The sequence below is a fragment of the Piliocolobus tephrosceles genome, chromosome 21 (assembly GCF_002776525.5).
Source record: "Piliocolobus tephrosceles isolate RC106 chromosome 21, ASM277652v3, whole genome shotgun sequence".
Classification (NCBI taxonomy): Eukaryota; Metazoa; Chordata; class Mammalia; order Primates; family Cercopithecidae; genus Piliocolobus; species Piliocolobus tephrosceles.
Window position 1 is genome coordinate 5,742,327 of NC_045454.1, and position 15,390 is coordinate 5,757,716.

The following is a 15,390-nucleotide window of genomic DNA, read 5'->3' on the forward strand; positions in this document are numbered from 1 at the left end:
CTCCCTGGCCTGAGCCCTCCGCTCGGCACCCCAGGCGGTGGCCCTAGGGAAGTCTCAGGAGCTGAGCACAGGGTGGAGTCTCCTACCCCTGTGAACGGAGAATTGAAAGGGAGAGGATTTCTATTCTGTGGACCATCAGCATGAAGTTGTAGGTTTCGCTCAGGCAGGGCTTTGCATTTCGCATTCTAGTTTGCATTCCTGCCCTAGACAGCTTCCAGGCTTTGGAATTAAATTGCTAAAATTAATTTCATTAGCAAGGAACTTTCCTGTGTCCAATGACCGCCCCACTTCGACTTCTCAGGGAGGTACTAGTTCCCTGACTGCTGAGCTGCTCCAGCCTCACTGGCGGGTTTCACCTGCAAAACCGGGAAAAGAGAGGCGCCGAGAGCGAGAGGGAGGGAAGCTCCCCCTCCTTCCCGCCCCCACAGACCCCTCACAGTCCAGGACTCTTGTCCCTCGCGCCAGGTCACCTGTCCTTCGCGCCCCGCCCCGGCCTCGCTCAAGCCCAGTCCACGTCTTCGCGTCCGTTCCCAGCCTCGCCGAGGCCCCGCCCACCTCCTGAGTGTCCCGCCCAGGCCTGGCTTCTGTCCTTTTCTGATTGGCACAGACCCGGAAGCAGGTAGCGTGTACTGAAGGTTGCGCCACGGTCTGTGCGCTTCCCAGTTCTCTGGTGCTGCTATACGGGGGACATGGGGTCCCCACAGACCTGGAAATTTCAGCCCCTCTTTCTCAACCCAGAGCAAATTGAAACGTCCGGCTGAGAGTCGGTGAGTGGCTTCCTTCTGAGTTTAAAGTCGCCCTGACGCCGATCCCGTCCCCGGTCTTTCTGCAGTGGGATTGTGCAGCCACCTCATGTTGCGAAACTTTCCTTCACAAAACACTTCCCGATCCGTCCTCCCACCTCGGGCTGTTTCAAGTCCTCACCGGCGAGCTGGATTCTCGCCCTGGGCGCCTCGTGGCCTCGCTGTTATGTCAGCCTCTGGAGCGCAGTGCAGCAGCCCCGGTCCCGGGGAGGCCGCGTCCTCTGCCTGATCCTGGGATCTTGCAGACCCCACACCGTCCGAAGGCGCCGTCGCCCCCCACCTCCCTCCTCGTGCCGGGCCTAGCTTCTCCCCAGTTCCAATCCCTGGAAAACGTGCTCTTCCTGGAGGCAGCCCTCTTCTCCATCCTCTTCTCCATCCTCTTCTCCATCCTCTCCCTGTGGCTACCGGAAGGCAGGCCTTGAGTGTGAGGTTTCTAGGTTCTTGGCTTTTGAACACAGAATTGGAAAAAACAAACAAACAAACAAACAAAACCCCCACAAAGTAACAAAAGAACGAAGCTGCGAATGCAGGAATTTATTCCATCAGGAAAGCACTCCACAGCGGGGAGTGGGTCTGAGCGAGCATCTCCAGGGCCCCGTTTACAGTTTTGCGGGGTTAAAGTATTTCTTTTGAGGTCCCTATGGGCTATTCCTTATCTGGATGAAAGATTTGGCCTTTGGCCAATGAAATGCTGAGGTGAATGGGCCCGAGGCCAGAGCAGATGGGTGCCCTACGCAGATGGAGGTACGGCCGGTGCTTGGCTGTGGCCACTCCCGGGCTCTTTTCCTTTCCATCTGAGATGTAGTGGAAGGGGGAGGACGGTGGGGAGAGCCGCCTTTGATCCTTTGTTACTCTAGGTGGGGAAATGGGGTTTTTTCCTTTTTATCTAGTTTAGGAAAGTTCGGGTTAATTGGCCTTAGATTCCCTGCCCCCAGACCCAGGACCCATATGTTTCCTTTTTCTTCTTTTTTATTGGAGATGGGGTCTCACTCTGTTGCCCAGGCGGGAGAGCGGTGACAGCCTCACAGCTCACTACAGCTTCAACTTCCTAGACTCCAGGGATCCTCCCACCTCAGCCTCCAGAGTAGCGGGGACTACAGCCGCCCGCCACAACACTGCGCTAATTTTTGTGTTCTTGGTAGAGACGGGCTTTCGCCTTGTTGCTCAGGCTGGTCTCCAACTCCAGGCCTCAAGCGATCCAGCCGCATCGGCCTCCCAAAGTGCTGGGACTACAGACTTGAGCCACCACACCCGCCTTCTTTCTTAATTAAAAATAATAATAGGCCATGCACAGTAGCTCATGCCTATAATCCCAGCACTTTGGGGAGACTGAGGCGGGCAGATAACCTGAGGTCAGGAGTTGGAGACCAGCCAGGCCAATACAGTGAAACCTCGTCTCGACTAAAATACAGAAATTAACTGGGTGTGGTGATGGGCGCCTGTAATCCCAGCTACTCGGGAGGCTGAGGCAGGAGAATCACTTGAACCCGGGAAACTGAGGTTGCAGTGAGCCAAGATCGACTGGCGGATAGAGCTAGACTCTGTCTCAAAAAAAAAAAAAATAACTACTTCTCAAATAAGCTTTGGTAGAATCTTATGAACCCACATCATTGTTTTCCAACTCTAATATGTGTTCAAAATTTTCTTCTTTGACCCCGCATTTCATTAGATGTATATATTTTTAACTATCTTAAAATCGTGTCTTTATGAAATTGTGTTCAGTTTACATTGAGGACTGCATGCTTTCTTGTCTGCATGATACATTGGAAACACTTTCTATTACCTGATAAATGATTTTAGGTTGTTTCTTGATAAAGATATCAAGGACCTATTTTCATTTTTTCTTTTCTTTTTTTTTTTTTTTAGTTGGAGTTTTGCTCTTGTTGCCCAGACTGGAGTGCAAAGGCGTGATCTCGGATCACAGCAACTTCTGCCTCCCGGGTTCAAGCAATTCTCCTGCCTCAGCCTCCGGAGTAGCTGGGATTACAGACATGTGCCACCATGCCTGGCTAATTTTGTATTTTAGTAGAGATGGGATTTTTCCATGTTGGTCAGGCTGGTCTCGAATTCCTTATGTCAGGTGATCCGCCCACCCTGGCCTCCCAAAATGCTGGGATTTCAGGCATGAGCCACCACTCCTGGCCCCAGGGCCTTTTTTTCTTTATGCTAACATCAAAATTTAGTTCAACTAGCCTATTACTCCATTTTCTTTCCTTATGTCATCTGATAAAATGGTGAACTGTGAGCTTCTGAGGAAACGTTCCCCTCAAGTTTCTCTGGTCCATGATATTCTTTGCAGATGTTGAAGGATGGGCAGGATTGACTTGGAACCTTGTTCCAGCAGAGCCCATGTGTTCATGAAAAAAACATTCGCTCAGATCTCATGTCTACCACTGCCTCTTTTTCAGTGTTTTAAACACCTATAGCTATGTGTTCACAATTGTGTTTATTTTGGATATATTACTGTCATTTTTCTGGGAAAATAATTACATGTTTAGGATTCTTGCCATCAGAACCTTAGACGTTGAAAGAGACATTTCTTTTGCTCGGGTATATAAAAGATGGTCCTGGAAATTTCTTTTTCTTTTTTTGAGACAGAGTGTTACTCTGTCACCCATGCTTGAGTGTATTGGCACGATCTTGCCTCACTGCAACCTCTGCTTCCGAGGCCCAAATGATCCACCCCAGTCAGACTCCCAAATTGCTGGGACCACAGATGCACACCACCACACCAGGCTTGTTTTCTGCACTTTTGGTAGGACGGGATTTCACCACGTTGCCAGGTTGGTGTCTCCAACTCCTGAGCTCGACTGATCCGCTTGTTTCAGCCTTCCGAAGTGCTGGGATTAGCCACCACATATGGCCAGTCCTGGAATTTTCTAGAGGAGGATGACCAAAGCAGCCTGTAGACCCTTCCTGGCCATCACATGAAAACCAGCGACTCCTCCTTCCAAAACTCACAGCTTCTCAGGATGACTTGGGGAAACGTCCCCTGCTGTGAACCTCGGTGAGCCCGCCTGTAACATACAGGTGAGGGAGAAGACCAGAAAAGCTCAGTCAGAGTGACACTGACCCTGAAATGATGGGCAAAATGGAGTGTGTGGTTTTTCCGGTAGGAGAGGGAGGTGCTTAGTTGTAATTTGAATTTTAAGTGGATTCTGGTCCTCCAAAAATGTAAGAAACAAAAGCACAGGAATGGAGAAAACAGGGGATTAGACTCAAATCATCTCCAACCACTTCTTGTCTCTGTCCACACCCACTACCCTTCCTTATCATCTCATCTCACAGCTTTAACCCACATAAACGACTCCATGTCCCTTGCAGATTTCTCCCCTGAGCTCTACAATCCTGTGTCCAGTTGTCTCCTCAGCTCTCTTCTGGGACAGCAAACAGGTATCTCCACCTTCATGCGTCCAAAAGTGACTTCCTGAACCCCCAAACACATTCCCTTGCAGTCCCCAACATCTCAGGTGGGGGTGACAGTGTACTTCCAGGAACTTAGCTGAACTCGGCAGCATGTATTTTAAATATGGGAAATGAACTCCATTATTTGTAAGTGTTATAATTTATAACATAAATAATTTATAACATAAAGCAAAAGTTGCATGTATACATAAAAGGAGTGAGAAAATACATCATTTCCAAAATTCTTTTGAGGTGTGGGGGAAAAATGTTTCAAGACCTCATCCCTATGGATCTGTGCTCCCAGGACCCCTCTGACTTCATCTCCTGCCTGTGTCCTCCTTGCTTCCTCTGCTCCAGCCATGCAGGCCTTTTTCCTTTTTCTGGGGCTGAGGTTGCTCCTGTCTCAGGGCCTTCACGTAGGCTATTCCTCTTTCTAGGACTCTGGCCCGTCAGCTGCAAGTGACAAGCAGTATTTCATCCCTAAGTTTTGTTCTGACATCACCTTCTCTATGGAAAGATTTGTGATCTCCCACAGCCCTCCATGTGACATTACAGGCCCACCTTAACCCCCACCTCTGCTCTATGGTCTATGTTGCCTGTTCTGTGTGATTCTTTTTGCTCCTTCACCGTTCACTGGATCCCGGTGAGAACAATTCCCCAAGCAGAGAGCAGAGCCAGAAGGTGGGGCTGTGCTGGGCTGGTGCCGTCTGAATGGAGCTCAACCCTGGCTTCACATAGTGTTAGTGTTCTCAGGCATTTTGCAAATACATCTTTTATGCTGTTTTATCAGAGATTGCTATTATCATAGGATTAAACCCACCCTCAATAATTCTTGCAATGGCGCTGGTGATTCTCATATGTATCCAGCATTGAACATCAAGGAAATTGTTTCCATGTTGAGAGCTGAGATCAGCCTGCGATCCACAGGGAGGTGAGGATGCTGTGGTCTGCATGGGGTTTGGTTAGTGTCAGATCTGTGCCCTGCTTCAGCGTGTGTGTGAACTTTTCCAGGAGGGGAGCAAGATCTGAAAACGGGTCAAAATTACCCTTGTAGGTCTTCCTGTGGGACGTTTTTATGTCTACATGACCTCTGGTGCAGTGGGCAGCAGAGGACCGTCTTTCTCCGGGGTGAGGTCTCCCCTGTGTGTGTGTTTTGTCACAGGAAAGGAGTGAGTGATTTCTAAACATTAAATCTCTGAATTTTTTTTTTTTTTTTTCACATTCAGGATTGATTTCCAAAGACTCATGTTACATGAGGAAGCCACCAAGAAGAGCAAAGAAAAGGATCCAGGGATGGCTCTTCCTCAGGTGAGTGAGATTCCTCGGTGGATTCTGCTGTCTCTTTCCTTTCTGAAATGCCAGGTATTGTAGTAGCCAGTCTTCTGTGAGTCTGAAGCGTCCTGCCTCACACGTTTGCTCGCACTCACCCAAGGCTTTTCTCAGTCCTTGTCATCTTCACTTAAATTCCATCTCCTATAACCTAGTGAATGAGCTTGGGAAGAGGCTCCCCTGGGCATGGTCCTGGGAAGGGCTCACACCAGACATGGATGGAGACGGGGTGAGGGTCCTGTGCTGTCAGTGATGTTGGGCAGCAGGGATTGTTCAGGGGCCACATCTAGATGCACGTTTAGCTCTTTCTGGACCAGATCAGAGAAACTGCATATGAAAGTCATACATTAATGTACACTAATATGTGGTAAATTCTGGAAATGGAGACAAATTAGCGGAGATATTTTTGTGTCTGATTTTGTAATGCATTTGAAGCTACACTAGGATGTCAATATGTCTCTGATTCAAAACTTTTTTTTTTAAGAGACAGGGTGTCACTCTGGGCCCAGCCTGGAGTGCAGTGGCACAATTCTAGTTTTCAGCAGCCTCAGATTCGTGGGCTCAAGTGATAGTCACATTAGCCTGCCAAGGAGGTAGAATGACAGACAGACATGTGCCACCACACCAGGCTAATTCTGATTTCAGAGAAGATGAGAATGAGAGCTATGTACAGAATGAGGGAGGGAAACAGTGATGAAGACGAAGGGGGACCCTGGGTGTAGATGAGCGGTGAGTTGATTGGATGTGATGATGAAGTGATGGCATGTTGCTTCTTCTCTTTATAATGTAACAAATTTAAAATTTTTAAAAATTATCCAAATCGGAATGAGAGTTGCCAAACTCCTGTCTCTACGTGTGGTGCATTTTATAGAGTCTAGCTTCCCTTTGCAACCCCTGTTCAGCCAGAGGACAGTGACTTGACTCATTAGTTGTGGATCCCCCTCTTCCCTTTTCATGGGTGGGGTGGGGAGTGGGGGAGTGAAGTAGGGTAAGATGCGACTGAGTCTCTGTTACTACGTGGAGCTTGGTAAAAGAAATATTACAGTTAATTTTGTTCTCTTTTTGTACTGTGTTTCCTTTTTTTCTAGTTCCTCTTTATTTCATTAGTTGTTTTTTATTTTTTAATTTTAATTTTAATTTTTTCAGACACTCTTATTGTTGCCCAGGCTGGAGTGCAGTGGCAGGATCACAGCTCAGTGAAGCTGTGATCAACCTCCTGGGCTCAAGTAATTTTCCCACCTCAGCCTCCTGAGTAGCTGGGATGACAAGTGCACCCCACCATGCCCGCCTAATGTTTGTATTACTATTATTATTATTTTTAAGCTTGTCTTTGTCACCCAGGCTGGAGTGCAGTGGAACAATCCCAGCTCACTGCAACTTCTGCCTCCTGGGGTCAAGCAATTCTCCTTCCTCAGCCTCCCAAGTAGCTGGGATTACAGGTGTGCACCACCACACCTGGCTCATTTTTGTATTTTTACAAAATACAAAATGGGGTTTCTCCATGTTGGCCAGGGTGGTCTCAAACTCCTGACCTGAAGCACTCTGCCTGCCTTGGCCTCCCAGAGTGCTGGGATTACAGGTGTGAGCCACTTCACTCAGTCAGATATTTGTGGTTTTTGTAGATACCAGAATTTGCCATGTTGTCCATGCTGGTCTCGAACTCCTGGGCTCAAGTGATACAGCTGTATCTGCCTCTCAAATTTATGGGATTACATCTTTGAGCCACCATGCACAGCCTGTTTTTTAATTTAAAAACAAATTCTGAAATAAGTTTTGGTAGAGTCATTTTTTGGAGATGGAGTCTTGCTCTGTCACTCAGGTTGGACTGCAGTGGTCTGATCTTGGCTCACTGCAACCTCTGCTTCCCGGGTTCAAGCGATTCTCCTTCCTCAGCCTCCTGGAAACAGACACGCTGGGAACGAGGCTGAGAGAGGCACAGGTCCCGCCCTGGCCCCGCCCTCTGCCGGTTCTAAAGAGGAAAGTCTCTCCGCCTTCCGCCCCGCCCCGCCCCTACTCCTCAAGGCCCTGCCCACCTCCTCGCGGGCCCCGCCCAGACCTGGCTTCCGTACTGCGTGCGCAGATTCGCGCAAACCCGGAAGCGGGTTTCGTGGAGTGAAGGTCACAGCGCGGCGGTGAGTTTCGCTCTTGTATTAAGTCTGGGCTTAGCAGGCCCCCTGCGCTTCTATACCTGAAACGTGGGGTCCCTACAGACCTGGAAATTCTCGCCCTTCTTCCTTCACCCAGGACAAATTGAGACGTTCCCATGAGAGTCCGGATATTGCTTTCTTTTGGGTTTAAAGTCGCCCTGGGGCTGGGCCGGCCCCGGTCTTTCTGCTGTAGGGCAGTGTTACACTTCCTGTCGCGTAGTTTTCCTGCTCAAAACCATTTTCTGACTCCTCCCGCCCCGCGCTTTTTGAAGTCCTCACCCGAGAGCTGGATTACCTCCCTGGGAGCCTCCCACCCTCGCCTTCGTAGGCCACTGGAGGGCAGCGCCGGGACCTCAGTCCCAGGGAGGCCGCCTCCTCTGCCTGGTCCTGGAATCCTGCAGACCCCCACCCTTGTCTTAAGACGCCCCCACGTCCCTCCTCGCGCCGGGCCCTGCAGTTTCCCAGGTCTCCCCTCTGCAGTCACCGCTTCCCCTGAGACCGCGTTGGGGAGGTGCCCGGGGCTTGTCCTGTGATATGGGGTGTTCTTGCCTGCCCAGCTCCAGCCACTGGAAAATGCGCTCCCCCGGGATGCGGGCGTCTTACTCGAAACCCTCCTGTGATTGTGTGGGCCAAAGGCTTCAGGAGACAGCAGTAGAAAACCTGAGACAGAGAAAAGAAGAATGAGAAAGACCCACAACAGATGGCAGAGGATGGTGAGGGATTTACCAAGAGACAGCAAAAGTGAAAAGAAAACGATAAGAAAGCAGGAGGAGAAAAGCAACTGGAGAAATGTGGAGAAAAGCTAGATGTACAGAGAGATGAAGGACAGCAAGGTAGGGAGAAGGGCAGCAAAGACGGAGGCTCAACAGGGTGAGGGAGAGGAGGAGGCATTTGGAGCAGGGCAAACAGCAGAGTGGTGCTGGTGGCAAGGAGAACAGAGGGAGAACCACAGCAGGGAGGACCCCTGAGGACTGGGGTTCCAGAGAGTGGGGACAGGGGGGTATAACAGGGAAGAGAGAATTTAACAGGGAGAGCAGAGGAGGTGCAGAGATGGGAGAAGAGATGGAAATATATCAAGATTGAGGATGATGGAACGACTGGGGATAAGGAGCAGCAAGAAGTTAGGTAAGTTGCGAGGATGGAACAGAAGATGTGGAAGAGAAGGAATGGAGGGAAGAAGGGGATAAACAGCAGAAGAGGAGAGGGGTACAAAATGAAGAGCAGAATCCCAGGGAAATTAAAGAAAACAAGAGCTAGAGAGAGAAGGGGAGAATGAGAGATAGGTACAGAATTAGAAAAGGAAGCATAGTAATGAAGAAAGAGGGGCTGGGCACAGTGGCTAACGCCTGTAATCCCAGCACTTTTGGAGACTGAGGCAAGAAGATTGCTTGAGTCCAGGAGTTCGAGTCCAGCTTGGTCCGCATAGTGAGACCCCCATCTCCGCCAAAAAAAATTAACTGGGCATGATGGTAGACACCTGTAGTCCCAGCTACTCTGAAGGCAGAGACAGAAGAATCACTTGAGCCCAGGAGGTCCAGGCTGCAGTGAGGCGAGAGCATGTCACTGCACTCCAGCCTGGTCAACAGAGCAAGACCTGTCTCAAAAGAAAAAAAGGGGTGGGAGACTTTGGGTTTAGATGAGTGGGTGAGCTCATTGGATACGATTGGTTGTGACATGTTGACTTCTTTGTATATAATCTTGTAACTTAAGACTTGCTTAAATTATACAGATGAGATTGAGAGTTTTAAGAATCCTATCTATAAGATATGTGCATTCTATAAATCTTGGCCTCAGAGGTGAGCTTCCACTTGGAATCCCTATTCAGCCAGAGTGGAGCGACTTATTCACTTGTGAGTCAGTCTGTTCCCTTTTCCCAGAGTGGGGTAGGGAGTGGGGCAGTGAAGTGGGAAAAAAATTCCTTTCTGTTGTCACATAATTTTTAACTTAATTAATTAACTAATATTAAGAGACAGGGTGTGGCCAATTGCCTAGGCTAGAGTGCAGTGGCATGATCTCTAACTGCAGCCTGGTCCTCCTGGGCTCAAGTAATCCTCCTACCTCAGCTTCCTGAGTAGCTGGGACCACAGTCATGAGCCACCAAGAAGCCCATCGTTGTGGGGTTTTTTTTTTTTTTTTTTTTTTTTTTTGTAGAAACGAGATTTCACTGTTTTCCCAGGCTGGTCTCAAAATCCTGGGCTCAAAGTATCCTCCTGCCTTGGCTGCCCAGAGTACTGAGATTACAGGAAAGAGCCACCGAACCTGGTCTACATAATGTTTTGATTTTTTGATTTTTTGTTTGTTTATTTGTTTTAGATGGAATTTCCCAGCCTGGGAAAGGCTGGAGTGCAGTGGTGTGATTTTGGCTCACCACAATCTCAGATTCCCAGATTCTCGGGATTCTCTTGCCTCAGCCTCCCAAGTAGCTGGGATTACAGATGCCCACCAAGCCCAGCCACTTTTTGTATTTTTAGTTGAGACGGGGTTTCACTATGTTGGCCAGGCTGCTCTCGAACTCCTGATGTCAAGCAATCCGCCCGCCTTGGCCTTTCAGAGTGCTAGTATTACAGGCATGAGCCACCGCGACCGGCCCAATTGTTGTATTTTTAGTAGACAGAGTGTTTCAACATGTTGGCATGCTGGTCTCGAACTCCTGAGCTTAAGCAATTCTCCCACCTCAGCTTCCAAAGTAGCTGGGACCATAGACACACAGACATGCACCATCATGCCTGACTACGTTTTCACATTTTGGTAAAGATGGGGTTTCACCATGTTGCTCAGGCTGATCTCAAACCCCTGAGATTAAGCGATCCACCCACCTCAGCATCCCAGAGTGCTGGGATGACAGGCACGAGCCACTGCACCCAGCCTCTGCATGAGGTTTGGTCAGGGCTGGGTCTGTGCCCTGAAGAGGCGCTCCTTTCAGCCCAGCTCCCCACTGCTGCAGCGTGTGTGTGGACTTCTCCAGGAAGGTGCGGGGGTTTTCCTGTAAGAGTTTATTGTCTCTGGTGCAGTGGGCAGCAGAGGGGACCATATTTCCACGGGGTGGGGTCTCCTTTGTATGTGTGGTTGTGTTACAGGGACGGGGTGTGTTGATTCTGAGCAATAAACAACGTATTTTTAACATTCAGGACCGACTTCTAAGGACTCTTGGTACGTGAAGAAGAAATCCAGAAAAGGAAGAGGAAAGCAAAGGAGTCAGGGATGGCTCCTCCTCAGGTGAGATGATATTCTCGGTGGATTGTTCTGTCTCCTTCCTCTTAGCAACGCTGGGCCTTGGAGTTGGGAATCTTCTCTGAGTCTGAAGCTTCCTGCCTGACAGGTTTGCTCACACTCACCCGTGCCTTCCCTCAGTCCCTCTCATCTCGCTTAGATTCCGTCTCTCCTGACCCAGTGACATGAACTTGGGAAGAGGCGGCACTGGGCATGGGCCTGGGAAGGGCTCACACCAGACATGGATGGAGACGGGGTGAGGGTCCCGTGGTGTCAGTGCTGTTGGGCAGCGGGGATTGTTCAGGGGCCACATCTGGATGCTCTGTCAGCTCTCTGTGGACCAGGATTAGAGCAGCTGCCAATGGAAGTCACCTATTAATGGGCACAAAGTACGTGGTAAATTCTAGAAAAGGAGACCAATAAGGGGAAATATTTTCTTCCTGATTTTATACTGTATTTGTAGGTAGTTGAGTGAGTTACTCTATTCCTGACTCCAAAAATCTTACTAATTAGAATGGAAAGGTCATACACAGACATGAATGATACAAGGTGTTTTATTCCATCATTATTTTAAGAATATGAAATCAACCTAAATAATAACTAGAGATTCTTTTTTTTTTTTCTTTTCTTTTTTTTTTTGAGACAGAGTCTCACCCTGTTGCCCAGGCTGGAGTGCAGTGGCGCAATCTTGGCTCACTGCAACTTCCGCCTCCCGGGTTCACGCCATTCTCCTGCCTCAGCCTCCTGAGTAGCTGGGACTATAGGCGCCCGGCTAATTTTTTTTTTTTGTATTTAGTAGAGATGGGGTTTCACTCTATTAGACAGGATGGTCTCGATCTCCTGACCTCGTGATCCTCCCGCCTCGGCCTCCCAAGGAGCTGGGATTACAGGCGTGAGCCGCCACACCTGGCCTGCTAGAGATTCTTGAAACCATTGTTAGCACACTGAGCTCTTGGAGATTGTGGTGTTACTGTGGAGAGGCTTGTGAAACAGGTGTTTTCGGTAAAAATAGTTACAATTGGGGCCGCCATGTTGCAGCAGGATAGTAATGATGACACTGAAGATGTTTCACTGTTTGATGCAGAAGAGGAGATGACTAATAGACCAAGAAAATCCAAAATCAGACATCCAGTAGCAGCATTTTTCCACTTATTCTTTGGAGTCAGTCCGGTCGTCGTCTGTCTGCTCTGAGTTGCTCAGCAGCAGCTTTATTACCTGTATGGTGACAATTATCTCGTTGTCGTGTGACTTTTGGGCAGTGAAGAATGTCACAGGTAGATTAATGGTTGGCCTACGTTGGTGGAATCACATTGCTGAAGGTGGAAAGAGCCACTGGGTATTTGAATCTAGAAAGGAGTCCTCTCAAGGGAATAAAACTGTGTCAGAGGCTGACTCAGGAATCTTTTGGTTGGGACTTTACTGCCCGTCCAGTGCTGTGGCGATATTTGCCTTTAGTGCACTCTTCTCCTTCAGAGTAAAGTGGTTGGCGATGGTTATCATGGGTGTGGTGCTACAAGGTGCCAACCCGTATGGTTACATCAGGTGTAAGGTGGGCAGCAGAAAGAATTTAACCAGCATGGCTACTTCATATTTTGGAAAGCAGCTCTTACAACAAAACACTGGAGATGATCAGACTTCCTGAATAGAGAAAACTTATGTGCTTTGTTACATTGGGGAACAACTGAAGAGATTCTTGACTCTGAACCTTTTAGAGCTTAGTCCATGTTGCAACGAGGAGTGTTGGCTTTGTTTTTCCACTTAAAAGCTTTATTTATAAAAAGGAAAAGTAGTTTTCATATTAAGTTTTTATTTCCTTTCCAGCATTTGGGGCTAGAAAGTATATGCTGGCACTAGAAACATTGTCAGGATTTATTCTGTGGTGTAGGTATGCACATGTTCCACAGGTATGCACACAGCCGTGGAATATCACTATATCCCAAGTTAATGAAAGTGGTCATTTACATAGGTAATGGAGACCTTTGCATTTTGATCCATAAAACATAGGAGGATGTTCTTAGTCTGTCTCAAAGCTCTATGTGTTTACATACTATTTCTGTAGATTATTTTCAGAAGTAAATTTTGCTTCCATGGTAAGAGTGAGCACTTTGGCTTACGTATAAGTTAGAAATTGTTGTTAGTTTTTAATATGTACTTCGTGGGGAAATTTCTTAAACATATGCAAGCAAGTGAAAACGATTAGAGCCAGTGGTATTAACTACTTTCTAAAATCTTATTATTTGTAAGAAGTCATTTATTGAAGGCCCAGTTAATATAAGTGGAATCATCATAGTTTGTTTAAGGAATACCCAGAGATTGCTGCTGTTCTATTTATTTTACAGAAAGGATAGCTAGATTGAAAGCTCCTCAGTGGACCTTGAGCTAATAGATCTTTTACCACTAAAAGAGCATTATTCTCATGTCATAATGAGAATAATCATTTACATACTTGGCATAATAAATGCCTAAAAGACATTTTACTTTCTGAATTTTTTTCTTGCTATAATGGGGATATTGTAAATTATGCATTTGTATTAATGGTATTTCTTAAAGCATTCTGTGTAACTGTAAACCAATCCAGAAACTATTGTAGGCATTTGTAAATTCTGTTACAGGTATTATAAACTTTGTTGAAGTCTTAATCAGCAGATTATGCTGTGAATATATTTGTACATTGTTAAAATAGTTTTTAAGATTATTTGTTTAATTGAATAAGTGTCTTATTGAAGTGATAACTTTGAAGGTGCAAAAGTTTATATTTGTATAAAATTCTACTGTTTACGGCCGGGCGCGGTGGCTCACGTCTGTAATCCCAGCACTTTGGGAGGCCAAGACGGGCGGATCACGAGGTCAGCAGATCGAGACCATCCTGGCTAACACGGTGAAACCCCGTCTCTACTAAAAAATACAAAACACTAGCCGGGCGAGGTGGCGGGCGCCTGTAGTCCTAGCTACTCGGGAGGCTGAGGCAGGAGAATGGCGTGAACCCGGGAGGCAGAGCTTGCAGTGAGCTGAGATCCGGCCACTGCACTCCAGCCTGGGTGACAGAGCGAGACTCTGTCTCAAAAAAAAAAAAAAAAAAAAAAAATTCTACGGTTTACAAGGAAAAAAAGTTACAATTTTTTTCAGCAATGGGAGAAGTACTTTTGTATCCTAGAGGATTGAGCCATATTCTCATTCCACCTGTTATTATTATTATTATTGTTTTGAGATGGAGTCTTGCTCTGTCGCCCAGGCTGGGGTGCAGTGGCATGATCTCAGCTTACTGCAACCTCCACCTTCCGAGTTCAAGTGATTCTCCTGCCTCAGCCTCCCAAGTACCTGAGATTACAGGCACGTGCCACCACACCTGTCTAATCTTTTTGTATTTTTAGTAGACAGGGGGTTTCATCATGTTGGCCAGGCTAACCTCAGGTGATCCTTCCGCCTTAGCCTCCTATAGTGCTGGGATTACAGGCGTGAGCCATGGTGCCCAGCCCCACCAATTATTAGTAAATATATACTTTTACACTTAAACATCACATGATGTATATATTTGTTATTTATTTTGAGAGAGTGTCACTCTTGTGGCCCAGTCTGGAGTGCAATGGCGTGATCTTTGCTCACTGCAACCTCCACCTTTTGGATTGAAGTGATTCTCCTTCCTCAGCCTCCTGAGTAGCTGGTACTACAGGCATGCATCACCATGCCCGGCTAATTTTGTATTTTTAGAAGAGATGAGGTTTCTCCATGTTGGCCAGGCTGGTCTCGAACTCCCGACCACAGGTGATCCGCCTACCTTAGGCCTCCCAAAGTGCTGGGATTACAGGCATGAGCCACCACACCTGGCCAATGAATATATTTGTCTTGTGGTAAAACTCTAAGCAAAGCTGCATCTTAGGCCGTTGGCCATAAAGCATCTCCTTTCCCTGTCACGTCCTCCACCCTCTTTCCAACCTCACTGGGGAGCCGCTACTGTCAATTCTGTGCCATGTGTCAGAGCAAGTCTCATATATGTGTATTTCTGCATCGTTATGAGACTTCAGAAAAAAATCAGCAGTAAATTTTTTAAAAATTATATTCTTTTTTTACTTTAGGTTTGGCACTACATGTGAAGGTTTGTTACACAGGTAAACTCGTGTCATCGGGGTTTTGTTGTAGAGTATTTCATCACTTTGGCATTAAGCCCAGTACCCAATAGTTATTTTTTATTTTTTTGAGACTGACTTTTGCTCTTCTTGCTCAGGCCAGAGTATACTGGCATGATCTCAGCTCATTGCAACTTCCACCTCCCAAGTTCAAGGGATTCTCCTGCTTCAGCCTCCTAAGTAGCTGGGATTACAGGTGCCTGCCACCATGCCTGGCTAATTTTTCTATTTTTAGTAGACACAGGATTTCGCCACGTTGGCTAGGCTGGTCTTGAACTCCAGGCCTCAGGTGATCCACACACCTTGGCCTCCCAAAGTGCTGGGATTACAGGTGTGAGCCACCATGCCCAGCCCCCAATTTTTTTTTTTTTT

At 47.4% G+C, this 15,390-nt stretch overlaps 1 protein-coding gene and 1 pseudogene across 2 annotated transcripts in view; both read left to right on the forward strand.

Moving 5' to 3' along the window:
* Nucleotides 1-5,434: 5,434 nt before the first annotated feature.
* The window catches only part of ZNF83 (zinc finger protein 83), a 27,960-nt gene continuing 18,004 nt past the window's right edge, over nt 5,435-15,390 (forward strand). Inside the window, exons 1-3 of the mRNA XM_026448829.1 lie at nt 5,435-5,516; nt 7,431-7,669; nt 10,813-10,900. Coding sequence (XP_026304614.1) covers nt 10,886-10,900 — 15 coding nt within the window. The 5' untranslated portion in view covers nt 5,435-5,516; nt 7,431-7,669; nt 10,813-10,885. The remainder of the gene's footprint in view (nt 5,517-7,430; nt 7,670-10,812; nt 10,901-15,390) is intronic.
* LOC111530343 lies at nt 11,703-13,673 on the forward strand (annotated as a pseudogene). Its single transcript, XR_002727776.2, has one exon. The product of XR_002727776.2 is annotated as a Golgi apparatus membrane protein TVP23 homolog B pseudogene (transcript).